This window comes from Prinia subflava, chromosome 14 (assembly GCF_021018805.1).
Source record: "Prinia subflava isolate CZ2003 ecotype Zambia chromosome 14, Cam_Psub_1.2, whole genome shotgun sequence".
In the NCBI taxonomy this organism is placed as follows: Eukaryota; Metazoa; Chordata; class Aves; order Passeriformes; family Cisticolidae; genus Prinia; species Prinia subflava.
Window position 1 is genome coordinate 336868 of NC_086260.1, and position 16534 is coordinate 353401.

General features: G+C 55.2%; 2 protein-coding genes across 3 annotated transcripts in view; one reads left to right on the top strand and one right to left on the bottom strand.

The window, feature by feature from the left end:
• The window catches only part of PLXND1 (plexin D1), a 69254-nt gene extending 59912 nt beyond the window's left edge, over window positions 1–9342 (top strand). For both annotated transcript variants that reach the window (XM_063411285.1, XM_063411287.1), the window contains exons 32-36: window positions 551–714; window positions 2105–2252; window positions 5195–5335; window positions 6155–6229; window positions 6794–9342. In XM_063411285.1, coding sequence (XP_063267355.1) covers window positions 551–714; window positions 2105–2252; window positions 5195–5335; window positions 6155–6229; window positions 6794–6910 — 645 coding nt within the window. In that variant the 3' untranslated portion in view covers window positions 6911–9342. The remainder of the gene's footprint in view (window positions 1–550; window positions 715–2104; window positions 2253–5194; window positions 5336–6154; window positions 6230–6793) is intronic.
• A 3578-nt stretch (window positions 9343–12920) lies between these two features.
• On the bottom strand, window positions 12921–16259 carry LOC134558080 (histone H1.8). The gene is made up of 5 exons (XM_063411579.1): window positions 14789–16259; window positions 14328–14593; window positions 14115–14247; window positions 13978–14036; window positions 12921–13899 (listed from the first exon to the last, which is right to left on the bottom strand). The coding sequence occupies exons 1-5, from the start codon at window positions 14802–14804 to the stop codon at window positions 13495–13497; spliced, it is 879 nt and encodes a 292-aa protein (XP_063267649.1). The 5' UTR covers window positions 14805–16259; the 3' UTR covers window positions 12921–13494.
• Between the last annotated feature and the right edge of the window lie 275 nt (window positions 16260–16534).

Consider the following 16534-nt stretch of genomic DNA (forward strand, 5'->3'; position numbering starts at 1 on the left):
TCCAGCTTCCCAGCTCATCCTTGCTGCTGTGTGATGCCCCACATGATCCCCCTGGGATGGACTGGGGTCCGTGCAGACAAAAGGGATTCTGCATAGATGAGACCTGAACCCATCTCCCCAGAAGGAGATACTGCTGGGAGATAGAGATGCTCAGCTGTGGGAGCAAGAAAAATGTCTGTGTGATCTGAGGTCAGATCTGGCCATCTTTAATCCCAGCATGATGCCTCACTGAAGCAAAGATCACAGGGATGGCCAGCAGTCTCTGGTCTTCTTTGTCTGTGCTGTACAGAACAAGCACAGATGTGAGATCCCAGCAGTAAGAAAGAAAATCTCGATGCCAAAAGAAATTAACCCCGAATGCAAGTTTATTATATGGCTATCCACAAGCAAACTGTTCCCTCCCTGCTTTGGCATCCCCTCTCTCTTCTGGCTTATCCAATTGGCAGCAAAGGGTTTCCCCTAACGTGCAGCAGTCACAGCCCCTCTGCTGTGACTCCTGGGCTTGGGTGCTGCTGCTCTCCCCAGGGTCCACTGTGTCCTTGTCCTGCAGGGCACACTCCAGAAGTTCCTGGATGACTTGTTCAAAGCCATTCTCAGTATCCGAGACGATAAACCACCCGTGGCTGTGAAGTATTTCTTTGACTTCCTGGAGGAACAGGCAGAGAAGAGAGGGATCACAGACCCTGACACTCTGCACATCTGGAAGACCAACAGGTTTGGAAAAGGAAATCCTTATTTTCTTCCTTCCATCTCTTGGGAGCAGCTGCTGCAAAACCCTGGTGATCTGGACTAATCATTAAGTTGCTAAAAGTAGAAGAGGGACTTGGAAAACAGGGAGGGTGGCAGAGAGGGCTGTGAAAGAAGCCAAACATAGGATTGGAGAGCTTTGAACAAATATGGAGCTCAGGGGAACAGTGAGCTGAAAGAGGAGGCATGGTCAGACAAAGGGCAGAAAGAACTGACATGCACTAATAATGAAAGGAGAAATAAGATGATGGAGACAGCAATAGTGTTAGCTGCAAGCACTGCAGATCTGAGACAAAGTCCAAGACCATGTAAGGTCTTAAAACGTCATGGAAACTTTGAAACCATCATATTTGGATCCTTTTCATTTGCTTTCTGCCTTTTCAGCCCTTTAGTGGCACTTTTCCTGACCTATGTCTGTGACCAAGCTGAGTCTCCAGGGATTCAGGGGCTCTGGGGGCGGGTGCTGTGACAGTGGCCTGCGGTGAGCGCCACAGCAGCGGGACCAGATGGAGCAGTGCTGAGGGACACGAGCAGCAGGAAGGAGGTGGAGGAGCCAAAGTGAAGGGGAAATAGTGCAGGAAGGAAACCAGAGGGTTTGAATGGAGAGAGTGTCAAGGAGAGGCTCTGCACTTTGAAGACTATGAAGACAGGAACAGTTTCCAGCCCAATGTGTGAAAATTAAAACCAAATTTTACAGGGAGAGCAAGCATACAGATATAACCATTGGGCAACAGATTTGCCTACTCTTTACTACCTTCACTGACCTGTAGAGCAAAGACTTACAGTTGCTGTCACCTCTCAGCTGCTGTGGAGGGTAGGAAGAGCAATAGACTGAAGCTATGCTGTGGCCAAATCAGCAGTGAAATAAGTGAAGGGGAAAATGATGAGAGAACAGAAAAGAAGACAGATGAAATATGTTTTGTGGGGCCAGGCTCACTATCAGAACCAGATGATGGTTAGTGTCAGGAAAGAGGGAAAAGGATGTGACACCATTGCTCCAAACAGCATCAAGTGGGGGAAGCCTGACTCAACAGGCCCACACAGGCAAAGCTGCTGGTGCCTCTTGGGCCTGCAGCTGCTGGGAGCTGCTGAAGGAGCCAGGGCATGTGTGTGCCTAGAGAAGGCTGCATGTGCCACGTCCTCCAGCCTGAAAAAATGTCTTGAGGGTTGAAGGTGTGTCCCTGCCCCTCTACCAAGGCAGGGGTCTGTAATGGGATGATTAAGTAACAGAACCCCTCTCCTCAGCTTTCCTCTCTACTACTCTTTTTGTATCTTCGTCTTTCCTGCATTTCTGCCCCTCTTCCTCTGGTACACAAAAATTCATCTTGTGTGTGTCCCTGGATCCTTTCCTTTGCAGCCTACCACTGAGGTTTTGGGTGAACATCCTGAAAAACCCGCAGTTCGTCTTCGACATTGACAAGACGGACCACATCGATGCCTGTCTGTCTGTGATCGCCCAGGCCTTCATCGACGCCTGCTCGCTCTCCGACCTGCAGCTGGGCAAGGTACACAGCCAGGGCTCCTGCCCAGGCACTCACAGACGCACCCGGCTGGGAGGGCAGGGCCTGGCACAGGGCACCAGCCCAGCCTCCCTCCCGTGGCCGGCTGGAGCCATTGCTTGGGCTCATGCAGCTGAGTTTTGGTTGTCTCCAGGGATGCATTTTCCCCTTCCTTCCCCACCCCTTTGTTCAGGCTTGAGCTTGAAATTTGCACCTCCTCTGTCACAAAGAGTAGCCAGGGAGCAGGGACACAGAGTCACAGGCAGGATGGACACGAGGCAGGGCCCCCAGCCTGGGGGGCTCTGGGTCTGGGGGGGACCAACCCCTGGGCTGCGTGCTCAGGGTTACCCATCGGCTCCATGAGCTGTCCTGCAGCCATGGGAGAGCACCTGCTGACTCAGCACCGTGTCTGGAACACTTCCTGACCCAGCGGAGCTGCTGCTGAAGCAGAGAAATATTTTCTCCTGTTGTCTTAGGCAGGGCCATAGCATGGAACACTGAGCACAGGTGGGGGCCAGTTCTGCTCAGGGCACCAATACAGGACATGGGCAGACCCCACAGGGGAGCCCAGCTCCTCCAGTCAGGGCTGGTTTAGGGGACACCAATAGCACAATGATCCTGTAAAGTAGCTGAGGCACAATATAAACTCCTAGTGACAGGATGGAAAATGATGCAGCTCCAGGCAAAGCGTCAGTCATTGCTCTTGGTGATTTCTGCACAACCTCTCACCTAGGAGGTGAGCCAGTCCTCTGAGCACACAGGCTGTGCCTGTCCAGGGATCACAGCCCAGGCCTGGCTCACGTAGAGCTGTGAGGCTCCCCAGGGCCATCCCAGTGGCACCACCCGTCAGCCTGTGAGGGGACCTGGCACGCATGGCCTCAGCTGGTGACCTCCCCGTGCAGCGTGTCCGTCCCTCCCGCAGTGGCCATGCCCAGCGCGGGCCGGAGCCGGCGGGCTCGGCTCAGGGGGAGCTGGGCCTGCTGCAGGGACGGGCCCGGCCCACGGCCCCGCGGGGCTGCCCGGCAGCAGCACACCCCTGTGCACATCCTCTCTTCTCCCACTGCCTTGGCTGAGCACAGCGCTGACATTTGAAACTTCCTGACATAAATAAGTTTTATTAGGAAGTGCTGTAAATCACCCCACTGCCCCCCACCCCAGAGGCTGGTGGTGGCAGTGTGACTTGGGGGACACCCTGCGGTGAGGGGGTGGGCGCTACACCCCCAGCCCCAGAGCTGCAGGAAGCCTTTGTTGAGAGAGGTTAATGCTGGAGGAAGATCTAATGAGTGCTTGATTTTTGTTTGTTTGGGTTTTGGTCTCTTTTTTTGCATGTGTTACGAAACACCTACAATTTGTCCTTGTCAAGTGGCAGATGAGGGGAAGAGGGGTCAGCTGGAGTCAGACAGCAGATGGAAACACTTTTCTGGAATACAATAGTATAAGTGAATGAATTGTTGAGTAATGTGGGAAGAATAAATCCTCAGCATAAAAATCAGCTGGCATGTACACGCAGTGTGTCACTGAGCATTTTCCAGACCGGATTCTTCCCTTGGTTTCAGCACGTTGCTCTCGATACTGTAAATGTGAGAGCAGACTCAGTCCATACATCTACAGTGCACAAGCAGTTAATAAACCAGTGCTCATCTCTTCATAATAGAGACAAATCAGACACAAATTAAAAAATAACTTAGGAAAGAGGCAGCATGGGTTTTTTTTGGGTTTCCAAGGGAAAAAATAATGCCATGAGCAGGCTCTCTGTAAGCTGGCCATATTCTCATAATGCCTTGTCACTGGGTTTGAAAATAAACTGCTGTGGGATCTGGTGCCCGTTTCCTGTTTCCCCTGCAGCAGTAGCCAAGCTACAGATTGCAGCAGCAGATTGGAGTCACCCCGGGCTCCCCTATTCCTGCCTGACAGAGCCAAGCACACTGCCTGTGGGCAGAACCTGCCACTCCCTCCCCTCTCCACCTGTCAGAGCACTGGGGAGCAGTCCCGCACACCGTGCTGGGGTGGCAGGACACGGTGAGCTCATTCTCTTTGGTGTCCCCAAGCCTGGGGCCATTCCCCTTGGGGATGCAACATGAGGCTAGTCAGCCAAGTTCATTCCTGGGGTAATGGTATCAGGAGGGCAGGATTGCCTTGAGGTTAAAATTACTCATGCTGTGTTTGCAAGGAGGGCAGCAGAGTTGTTCCTCCATTTGTACAACCCAATTTTGTGGCTGGGAGGTTAAGGCTGCTGTGTCCAAACTGACATTAATCAAGAGAATTCAGTATTCTCTGTTAATTACTTTACGTGCACTCAATTTAGGCCAGGCAGGCTGGATTAGCCAGTGCTAAATAAATCAAAGCTACATGAAAAATCCAAAAGCGACATTGCAGCTGATGAAGTTCAACTTGTAAGATAGCGTTGTTCTTTAGCTTAAATCAATGTGGCTGCTCAAGAAACCCCAGCAAATACGTGCGGAAGCCTTTCCCTTGTTGCCAGTTTCCACACAGAGCATCACAGAGCCCAAGTGTTTGATCTGGCACAGGTGTGCTACCTCAGCTGCAGGGCATCCCCTGGCAGGAAGCGACCTCGCCTGACCCTGGGTGTGCTTTTAGCCTGTGCTTGCTGCAATTTAAAGCACACACCCATCACCCCCTTCTCCAGCACTGAGCTGATGGATGTTCAGTTCATGCAAGGGCAGCAGGATGGTGCTGTGTCTCCACAGGCACATGGTGCCCATCCACAGATCCTTGATGTGTCTCAGCCCTTGTGCCACGAGCTGTTCCATGCCTCGGTGCTGTCTGCACCACACTCTCTGGTGACAGCTGGGACCAAAGGCAAAGCTGTTCCCTGCACCCAGCTGTAGCTGAGGTCCCTGTCTGATGTCAGTGGTCAGGCAAACAGGATAAAGTTTTCAGCCAGGAGCAACCCAGTGCCTGATTTTGGTGTCTCGCCCTCGCTCCAGGACTCCCCGACCAACAAACTGCTGTATGCCAAGGAGATCCCCGAGTACCGGAAGATAGTGCAGAGATACTACAAGCAAATCCACGACATGCCCCCTCTGAGTGAGCAGGAGATGAACGCCCACCTGGCTGAGGAGTCCCGGGTAAGTGCCTCCTTAGAGAGAGAGGATGGGGTTCAGTCTTCAGGCTCAGTGTCCTGCTGGAGCCTGGCAACAGCAGGGAATGTGCATAGGATGCAATCAGCTACTGCTTAGATGCTGAAAGGAGCACACAAGAAATGATATTTTGCCTAAAACTTCCACATGCAAACTTCATCTGACCTAATTCCGAGCAATTCAATTACTGCCAGATCTGCAGTAAACACCCAGGAGTTTGCTTGAGCCTAACTAGCTCTGGCACCACTGGGAGTTGGAGAGCAAAATTCAGTGCCAAAAAGCCAGGAAGTTTGGACAAGGATTTCTGCAATCCCACAGCCACCCAGCCAGCTGGCTCCTAGGCACAACTGCCAGGGACAGCCCTGAGTCCCAGGCAGCCACTGGCAGCCAGCCCTGGTACCAGCCACATGAACTGGCAGCCACATTCGAGATCAGAGTCTGAGGAACCTGCAGTGCATCACTGGCAGGTTCCTCAAAATCAAACCTTTTTCCCAGGGCGTTTTAGCTTTGGGCACCAAGCAGGATTTTTCTGTTGATATTCTGCAGTGCAGCTGATGTGCTGCCTCCTCCAGTGAAATGGCTTTGGGCACAGTGCTGCCCAGCATGGGTATTTACAGCTGGCTTTGAAAAGACCAAGACCCATCCTGATGCAAGCAAATGCACTTTCCTTAAAAATCCAGCTGTACCACCGTGACAGTAAAGTCAGGCACAAACTGCTTTTACTGTAGTCAGTGCCTGCTGGCTGGGCTGGAACTCACATGCTCCATCCTGTTAATATTCTCCCCTCTCTTTTCTGTATTTATAAAGAAATACCGCAACGAGTTCAACACCAATGTCGCCATGGCTGAGATATACAAATACGCCAAGAGATACCGCTCCCAGGTGAGTGGCTGTGACAGCCCTGCCCGGGCAGGGAGGAGCCGTGGCTGCAGTCCCACAGAGCAGGGATTATGAGGTGTGCATAATTGCAGTATGTATGTAAGGGAGGCAGATGCACCTGCTCTCTGTCCCTTGGCTGGCTATTCCCAGCTGATCTTAACGGCATTTGGTTGGGCTGAAGAAGGGCTGCCAAATGTGTAGACCCTTTCAGGGGAGCAAAACATGCAGATAAGGTCCACCTCCAAAATAACTTGCACCCGCTGTCCCCACCCCATCAAGGCAGTGGCCCTGGCTGGCTCCTGCCCCGCTGTGGGCTGGTGCTGTGCCCTCAGCTCTATTATAACAGTGCATTTTTGTCACATACCACTCCACTCCTGGCCCTGACCAGGGACCCTAGGAGAGTAGGGATGCCAGGGGTGTGAGCACAGGGGCTGTGGGGTAGGGTGGGCTCTTCCCTTTGGAGCTCTGGCTGGGATTTTGGGCCCCATAGGTCTGGTGGGGGGAGCTGGGCTGGCAGGTGGGCACCCCACACTGCCTCAGCACCCTGCCTGCCTGTGTCTCCCACAGATCGTGGCTGCCCTGGATACAAACCCCACGACAAAGCGCACCCAGCTCCAGCACAAATTCGAGCAAGTGATTGCACTCATGGAGGACAACATCTATGAGTCCTGCAGTGAAGCCTAGGCTGGCTGCAGCCCTGGAAGTGACCTTGCAGCACAGTGCCACAAGGGAACCTGCCTTCAGCCGCAGGCATACCTTGGTCATACTCAAACCAGCCTTGTGGAGGAGGTGGGCCTGGCCATGGCTGAAAGTTTGCCTCACTTCACAAGAAGCCACAAGACACCTTTCTGAGCAGCTAAAACTCCTCTGGTCTGCACTTTGGCACCCATAATTTATTTGCTGTTGCCAGCCAGAAATGAAGGCAAGCTCAGTTCAACACTTTTCCCTTGGTCAGCACCCAAGCAGTCAGCACTCCGTGCATCCCTGTGCGTGGTTCCTTGGGATGGGGCTGCAGAGGCTGGAACAACAGACACTAAGCAGAAGGGCCACCTCAGGGAGTAATGACCACGGAGAACAAAGACCATCATAGCCCAAGCTCCCACTCCATCCCTCCAACATCCTTGTGTTCTCAACACCAGGGACTCTTATCAGCTGTTCACTATCTGCTGCATTCTGTGTATATTTGTGCCTTTTAATTTTTGTACTGTATGTTTAAACATAACTGCTCCTCCTTCTGGGACTTGGGCAACACAGGGAACTCGAGGCTGAGACAAAGCAGTTTCTCCCCAGGCAGCTAAGGCATGGTGAAAGCACTTTATCCCTGATGGAGACAGCTGTTTGGGAGCTGCAGGGAGCAGTCTGTTAGCACGGGAGGGGCTGTTCTGCCTTTCCTGGGTTCTTGTGTCACTGCTGGAGCGCAGTGGGGCGGTGAACATTTCCCCACCCAGCCTGCCGGGCACAGGCACGGTCCCAGAGCAGGGCAGCGGGTGGGGGAAGGAGCTTGGCCCTTGCTCCTGCCCCGCCACGCTGGCTCCACACGTGTCCATGGCACTGCACCACCTCAGCCCCAGGAGCCGCTCAACCAGCAGGGCCAGCGCCTGCTGACAGCCCTGTGACAGCGGCCGCAAGCCACACACAGGGCAAACGCCAGAGAGCACTGTCCCTGCCTCTCCCTGTGACCGTCACCCAGCACCAGGCCAGCCCTGCAGAGCCGTCTCCTAAGGCAGCTTATCCTGCTTGCACTGGCCCAGCCCTGTGGTACCTGAGAGCGGCCAAGAGAGGGGGGCTCGGCTGCACGGCCAGCCTGTTTCCAGCCCTTAAAGGCAGAGGGACTGGACCCAACCACTGCCAGCCCAGCAGTGACACGGGCCAGCAGAGCATCTCCAGCACCCACAGCTGCAAACTAAGGCAGTGCCCCAGCTCAGGCTGGGGTCACTGACAGGGTGCAAATGGAGCTTGCCCAAGACTACACACCCCAGTGCCACCCTGCCAGCCCAGCTTGGTGGCCTGCTGTCCCTCCTGCAGCCTGGGGAGCTATGAGGGTGCTGATGTCCAGTGTCACCCAGGCCCCCTGTAGAGGCTGGACACAGCCAGTGCCAGCATTCCTGCGGGGGCAAAGGCTCCTGCCCACAGGGCTGACCCGCCGCGGCTTGAGCTGCCATACAGGAAAGAAACACAGTTACTACCTCACTGCAGGAGGGTGTAAGGGAAGCCTTTGTTAGTCATCCCGCTGGCTAGGATGCAGCCTGGCACTGGATGACTTTGTCCACCAAAATTCCTGGGTGATTCACTGCCATGGACAGGTTGTCTCCATTTCCAGTAATGCCACATTTGTCAGAAACCAGAACATCAGAGTTGTGTATGTGTACATAGATACCTATTTTAAAACAAACAGTAGACTTTATCCAGTATACTAAAAGGTGGGGAGGGAGGGGAGGGAAAGGGGAAGAACAGAGGTTTTTTTAAAGAGAACTACAGAAAAAAGTACTTACACTGTGGAGGTCTCAATGTCTTTGCTGAGGATGTGGCTTCAGAATAGAAACTCTAAGAATGTAGCTGGGCTACATTTTATTTTGAAAGTGATTTCACAAAAATTCCTTGATGTTTTTGTCTTTAAGAAACTGTGAATAGCTGCCAGAGATGAAGGCAGGCCCAGCACAGGAAAGGCCAGAGTGAGAAGGACCAAGGTAGCAGAGCATGTTGAGCTTGGGTGGTGACAGGGAAAGGGCCATGGAGCTATAGCCCCATGTTATTTGTTACAGGGAAGGGATACAGGTGAGCCAAGAGTAAGTAGAATTTGCCTCCAGGTGCTGTGGCTGGGCCATGTATTGGGGCTATTGTTTTATTTAATCTTTTTCCAAAGCCAAAAAAAAAAAAAAAAAAAAAAGAGAAAAAAAAAGAAAAAAAGGGAAAAAAAAAAAAAGTAGTTGCTACAACCATTTACAGGAACAACTTTAGCAGAGGGTTTGTAGTGTTGCCTTGAACTCCGAGCCCTTTGTAAGATGTTTTTAAACTTTGGCACGTGTTGTGGGTGTAGTGCCCTTACCTGCTGTGTAGTGGAAGTGGCAGACTCCTGGCAAAGCCTATCTTTGTAATAAAACAAGGTGCTGAACTTACGGAGTGCAGTTCCTGCCAAGCACACGGGGAGGGCACACATGGAAGACACCTGCACAGGCAAGTTTTGCACATGCAAGACACACCTTGTGTGGGGTGAGCAGCCCAGTGAGAACAGGTCTGCACCCCTCGGGGCTCCCCACACACCACTCCAGCCAGTGCCACCGTCCTTCCCAGAGCAGGCACAGGAGGGGACAACTGGCATGGGGACAGCACCTGAACTGACCAACGCTGTGCACATGAAGAGCAGTAACCCCAAGAAGCAGCCGTGGCCAGGCACCCTCACCTCTGTCAGGTGCCTCCCTGCACTGCCAGACTCGAGTCTGCAGCTTCAGCACCCTGACACCAGCTGTGGCCCAGGCCCTTAATAACCATGGCATTGCTAAATCTTCTCCTACCTAGTAAAAGCTGCACTTTCCAGACACCAGAGGGATTTTCTTCTTCCACTAGGAAGTTGATTCAAAGCTAAATCCAGCCATTAAATTATCTAAGCAAGAGAGCTTTGCATTTCACACCTGCTGGCTGGTGAGAGGGAGGACACAGCCCCTGCCTGGCGATGCTGGGGACATTGCCACAGGGTGAGTGGTGCTCTGTGAAGCCACCCCCAGCTGAGAATCCTGAACTCTGCTCAGTTACTGGTGCCACATTCTCCACCCTGTCCCTGGGGGAGTTCCAGTTCCATTAAAGATGGATCAACACAGCCAAGGCTGAAGTGTAAGGGAAGTTAGTTTGCTCAGCTCTTGCTTAAGCCCCAAAGCAAGGCCAGGAGCCTTGGAGGGCAGTGGCAAGGCCAGTTGCAGATTAACAAAATCCTCTTTAGAAAGAGTTTTACTTCCACTTATTTTCTCCCACCCAGGAGGACTGTAACCCTTTACATGATCAGCATGACCTTCAGAAGGGCTCTGCTCTGGGCAGAGCAAGAGAAATTCAGGTAACTTAAGATATTGAATGAAACTGTGATGCACTGACCCACTGGAGCTCACAAGAAACGTTTGTGGGTGGGAACTGTGGCATAGACTGGTAATAAGAGCATGAGCTGTGCTGGAGGCTACAGTAACACCCCAAACTTGGTTTTTGAGCCCTAAGACACCTCTATCTTCCTTTAACAGTAGCTAAAGCACAGGCTGCTTCACCTCTGCTGGGAAATATTGTGACAGATGGAAGAATTATAAAAGAAAGGCCTCCTAAGATCAGCCCTGCTCTATTAAATTAATAGCTGCCTGTCATCTCTTCTAAGTGGAGTTAAGCAATTTGCAAGTTCCCATTTGAAAACAATCGTGGTATGAAAGGTTCATTAACACAACCACCTATTCTTGGGTTGAAAAAGAAATGCATCTGTGTAAACAATAAGATCTGTTCCATGATGAACCCATAAAGGAAAAATGTAACAACCTGAATCTTGGCACGTACATACAAATCACCTTGTGACCAAAAAATGAAGTAGTAAGGAAACTACCAGCCAATACTACCAACTACCAGCACATGAGGTGTGTGAAAACTATAAAATAAAGGATGTGAATACAGAATTGGCTTTTCCAGCACGAAGAAAATGGAGTCTCAGCTAACTAATTACAATATCTGATGACCCGCGGAAAAGGAGGCGGGCCCGGCCAGGACGAAATACACAAATCGGCAACGAACAGCCCGCAGCGAGAAGAAATTCAAGCAGCGAATACACAAAAGTAGCGAAAAGCAAAGCTCCGGCTGCAGCCGCGCAAAATCCACAAAGACCAGAACCGGGCGGAGCGGGAGCGAGCGGGGATAAAAACAACCCGAGAAACAACCCGAGAAACAACCCGAGAAACAACCCGAGAAACAACCCGAGAAACAACCCGAGAAACAACCCGAGAAACAACCCGAGAAACAACCCGAGAAACAGGCACAGAACCGCAGGCAGTTCCCGGGCAGGCACCGCCCGGGGTGAGCACGGCCCGACAAACGGAGCGCGGCCGCCGAGAGCGGGGACAGAGCGGGGACAGAGCGGGGACAGAGCGGGGACAGAGCGGGGACAGCTTTTGGGGGCAGTCGCCATGGAGGAACACACAGTAGCCAGGAATGGTTACCCACAGGGTCTTTTATTAGAAATCCGTAAAAAAAATGACAATTTGCTGAAGGGACCGCAGCTGCTGCGGCAACCGCCGCCCCCGCGGGCTCCAGAGACCTCTCGGTCACTATCTCCTGTGTCTGCAGGTCCGTTTCTGCTCCCTCTACGCACAACCGATGGAAAAGTTCCTTCTAATTCCGTTTTTCATGCTGAAAAGACTCTTAAATCTGTTATATCCATTTAGAAACTGCTTTCGGTCCGAGCCACGCGGGGCCCGAACAGAGCGGGGGACGGACCTGTGCGCGTGTGCTCCGCAAAACGCTTCCGGCGGGACACAGTGACCCTGATCCTCCGGAACCCCCGAGCCCCGGCCGGTTCGCAGCTGCACGCGGAACACGCGAGCTCTGCAGACGGCAGGAGCCGGATCAGATTCCCTGCGACACAGCCCCTCCCGGAGCTGGCAGCGCCAGTGCCATTCCCTCCCGGAGCCGGCAGTGCCATTCCCTCCCGGGGCTGACATTCCAGTGCCATTCCCTCCCGGAGCTGATATTCCAGTGCCATTCCCTCCCGGAGCCGACAGTGCCATTCCCTCCCGGAGCTGACATTCCAGTGCCATTCCCTCCCGGGGCTGACATTCCAGTGCCATTCCCTCCCGGAGCTGATATTCCAGTGCCATTCCCTCCCGGAGCCGACAGTGCCATTCCCTCCCGGAGCCGACAGTGCCATTCCCTCCCGGAGCTGACATTCCAGTGCCATTCCCTCCCGGAGCCGACAGTGCCATTCCCTCCCGGGGCCGGCAGTGCCATTCCCTCCCGGGGCCGGCAGTGCCAGCGCCATTCCCTCCCGGGGCCGGCAGTGCCAGCGCCATTCCCTCCCGGGGCCGGCAGCGCCATTCCCTCCCGGGGCCGGCAGTGCCAGCGCCATTCCCTCCCGGGGCCGGCAGCGCCATTCCCTCCCGGAGCCGGCAGCGCCATTCCCTCCCGGAGCCGGCAGCGCCATTCCCTCCCGGAGCCGGCAGCGCCATTCCCTCCCGGAGCCGGCAGCGCCATTCCCTCCCGGAGCCGGCAGCGCCATTCCCTCCCGGAGCCGGCAGCGCCATTCCCTCCCGGAGCCGGCAGCGCCATTCCCTCCCGGAGCCGGCAGCGCCATTCCCTCCCGGAGCCGGCAGCGCCATTCCCTCCCGGAGCCGGCAGCGCCATTCCCTCCCGGAGCCGGCAGCGCCATTCCCTCCCGGAGCCGGCAGCGCCATTCCCTCCCGGAGCCGGCAGCGCCATTCCCTCCCGGAGCGGGCAGTGCCATTCCCTCCCGGAGCCGGCAGTGCCAGCGCCATTCCCTCCCGGAGCCGGCAGTGCCAGCGCCATTCCCTCCCGGAGCCGGCAGCGCCATTCCCTCCCGGAGCCGGCAGTGCCAGTGCCATTCCCTCCCGGAGCCGGCAGTGCCAGTGCCATTCCCTCCCGGAGCCGGCAGTGCCAGTGCCATTCCCTCCCGGAGCCGGCAGCGCCATTCCCTCCCGGAGCCGGCAGCGCCATTCCCTCCCGGAGCCGGCAGCGCCATTCCCTCCCGGAGCCGGCAGCGCCATTCCCTCCCGGAGCCGGCATTCCAGCGCCATTCCCTCCCGGGGCTGGCAGTGCCAGCGCCATTCCCTCCCGGAGCGGGCAGTTCAGCGCCGTGGGCGCCGTGGTTCTGCACCGGCCAAGCCTGATCTGCTCTCTTCCTGGGGATGTCCCCAGGCTGTGTCCCGTGGGTCTCAAGGTCCCTGCCCATCCCCTGGCACACTGTCAGCCAAACCCCCAAACCCAGCGGCCCCTTGGCAGCACAACTGGGGACACATGGGGACAGAGAGAGCACCTCTCCCCGAGGGCAGGCAGCAAGGCAGCCGCCTGCAGCATCAGCTCACCACCGTTCCCTGCAGGTTGAGGACAGGGCTGAGGGATTTTGGCACTGAGAGATGGAAGCACAAGGACAGGACCCACAACAGCCATGCCATTCCATGAGACAAGTCAAGAAGCTTTATTAGGATGAGGTGAACACAGAGTTAAAACCTGTCCCAGGGATTGAAACCAGCCCAGACCCCAAGGGCCTGGGGCCAGCTGAAGCAGGGCTAAGCTCCCTATGGAGCCTTTCTGTCTCCTGCCACGGGGGCTGCCTTCTTTAGCCTGGCCTTCCCCTGCCCAGCTCCTGGAGTCACCTGGGCCTTCTTTGCCTGACCTTGACCTCTCTGGGCCTTGGGGGCATCCTGCTGTGCCCTCTTGGGCACCTTCACCTTGCTCTTTCCCCTGGGGGCCTTTTGGGGCCCTTTCAGCTCAGCACTTCCAGAACTGTCGCTGTCGCTGTCTCCTGTATTCTCAGCAGCCTGAGCTGTGCTGGGTCCTGAGCGCCCTTTTGAGGGGGCCTGGCGGTGGCTGGCAGCTTTTGGGGGCCCTGCACGCCCCGTGCCATGAGCCCGGGGCTGGTCAGCAGTTTGGGGTTGCTTTGCTCTCTTGCTCCTGGGCTTCCCTGCTGCTCCTGCCTGGGCCTGGAGGGAAGAAAAGGGAGCACCTCAGGGTGCTGCTACGCCATGAGCCACCCAACCCCACTGCTGGCCCTGACTCACGTCCACAGGCTTTGCCTTTGGCTGCTGCTTGGTGGCTTTTGGCTGCTGCTTGGTGGCACCTGTGGAAGAAGGGCAGCAGGTGAGCCCAGGTGGAGCCAGGCAGCGTGAGCTTGTTCACAGAACCAGCAGCCCTTTACCTCTCTGTCGTGCTCCTGCCACGGGGGCCTGGAGGGCCTTGGTGGTCCCTTTCTGTCCTGGCTTTGGGGCCTGTCCTCCGTCAGGATCTGCCTGGCCCAGCTGCTGCTTGTGCTGTGGTTTCTTGTGTGCTAGCTGGAGGTGAGAGAGGGGAGTCAACAGGGCCAGGCAGTGCCTCAGTCCCCAGCCCTGTGGCTCCAGCAGCCCTTGCTCACCTTGAAGGTGCCAGTGGCCCCCACAGCAGAGGAGTTGTGGGGCCGCACCAGGTCCCCGCAGCTCAGCCCCTTGCTCAGCGCCTGCTTCAGCAGGTACTTGAGGCGGATGGGGTCCACCGTGGGGTACTTGGCCAGGATGAAACGCTTGATGGCAACAACAGAGGCACCTTTCTTCTCGTCGTGGGCCCGCAGCGCCTCCTTGACCATGTGCAGGGTTGGAGGGTGCTGGGCCTGATAGCGCTGGGCTACGCCAGCAGCTTTGGCTGCTGCAAGAGGGATCATTTGGGACTGGGTTTCAGTCCCAAGACATTCACAGCCCTAACGGCCTCAAAGCCCCGAGAAGCCAAGCAGCCACAACCCTGCTTATCCCTGCAGCCCCCCCGAGACCACAGCCACCATAGCCCAGAGCCTGAGCCAAGCTCCAGCTCTGAGAGACCCCACAGAACTTGCAGACCCCTTACCCAGTTGAGGCTCCATGACAGTACACAAATCCAAGCAGTCACAGGCAGCTCTACCCACGGCACCACAAATCCTACTACCACACCCAGCTCACCTTCATCCAATTTATCTGATGAGCAGGCTGGCTGCAGGTGCTGGTTGGCAGCTGCTAATTGCTATGATGGAAGCCCTGGTGGAAGCCAGGGTCTGGAAGTTGAAGGCCCTTTGCCAAAGCTTTGTGAGGAGCTGCAGGGAGAAGGGGCACACCTAAGCAGAAGGTTTGGAGAAGGATGAAACATGGGGGCTTTGCAGGATGATTGCCCTGAACAGGCAGACAAAAGGTGTCTACCTGCTGCTAGGTGCTTGTTGGGGTGCTGGGATTGCAGCTTACTGACAGTACTTGCTGTGGGGTGCACAGGGAACCAGCCCAGAGCATGGAGCCCACACAGACCCATTGCCAGCGTGAAGGTGGGACGTGCTGTCTCCCTTACCAAGTGTGCCTCACTAGGAAATGGGGCTCTGATAGTGGGGAGGGGGGAGCACTGGTGAGAGGAGGAGAAGGAAGAGCTGCTTGGTTAGCCAGCAGAGGCAGGAGAAGCAATTCTCCCCCCAGCTGCCACAGGCAGGACAAAGTTTTCCCCCACCCACGGAATCCTGTGTTCGGGGAAGAGGACTCCCAGCCCTGGACATGGGCAGCGACGTCACTTCCATGACCCCTCCGTGCAGGCACCTGTGCTTGTGGGGAGAACCTGAGTAAAACACCAACGCCCTCCTCCCCCCCATACCAGCACCAGCCTTTTTATTGCTTAATTTCCAGTCCATTTCTGAATTCCCCAGGAAGGGGACAGTGGGGGCACAGGAGAGCTGCTGGGGCTGACACCACAGAAGGTTTGGGTACATTTCCTCATTCTGGATCCATCCATCACCTCTCTGGTAGCTCTGTGATGCCTCTGGCACCTGGCTGAGCTGGCAGGAGGGTCCCAAACCCTTGCTTGCCCCTAGCACCACCAGCAGCAGCCAGGTGGCACAGTGTGGGGACAGAGGCATCACCACATTCATGTGGGACACAGCCTCATGGACAGCAAATAAACACTGAATCCTTCCTCCTCTTCCCTCCAAAACCACCTCCCAGATCTGAAGTACATGAATCAGACATCAGCCTAAACACTGAATTATTCATAAAACTCTAATCTTTAGATTTCACTGAATATGCAGAAGTATCGATAAAAAAAAATAATGAGAGAATTGTACTTGCAAATTGCTCTTTATTAAGGGTTTAACTCGCATGGGCTCTATACATTCCCTACTAGTCCTTGCAAAGCTGCATAGGATTAGAAATCAAAGAAGATAATAATGTACAAAAATAGTTTCAAATGTTGATAACACTGAACAGTGAGAAAAACATCTTATTTGTATAACTGAACTAAAAATAAAAATGAAGAACACCGCTACAATTGCAATGTGCCATCTCGTAGTGCCTGGAACATATGCCGGCGTGGCTGAGCCATATGCTGCAGGGCGCTGCCTGCCGGGCGCGGGGGACAGCGACAAAACCTCCGGTGCCACAGCGCCGGGGCCGCCACAGCCTCCCTGGGCCGGGGCCAGGCTGGCCACAGCCACACGGGGAGGGCACGGGCAGGCTTGCTGGGGGCTTGCCCTAGGGGTCCGAAGATGCCTAAGGAAGAGAGACAGGACTGCGGGGAAGGGGTGAGGGGCCATGGAGCAGAGCTGCTGCTGAGGGTGCACGCTCGGTCCGTGTGCTGCTGAGC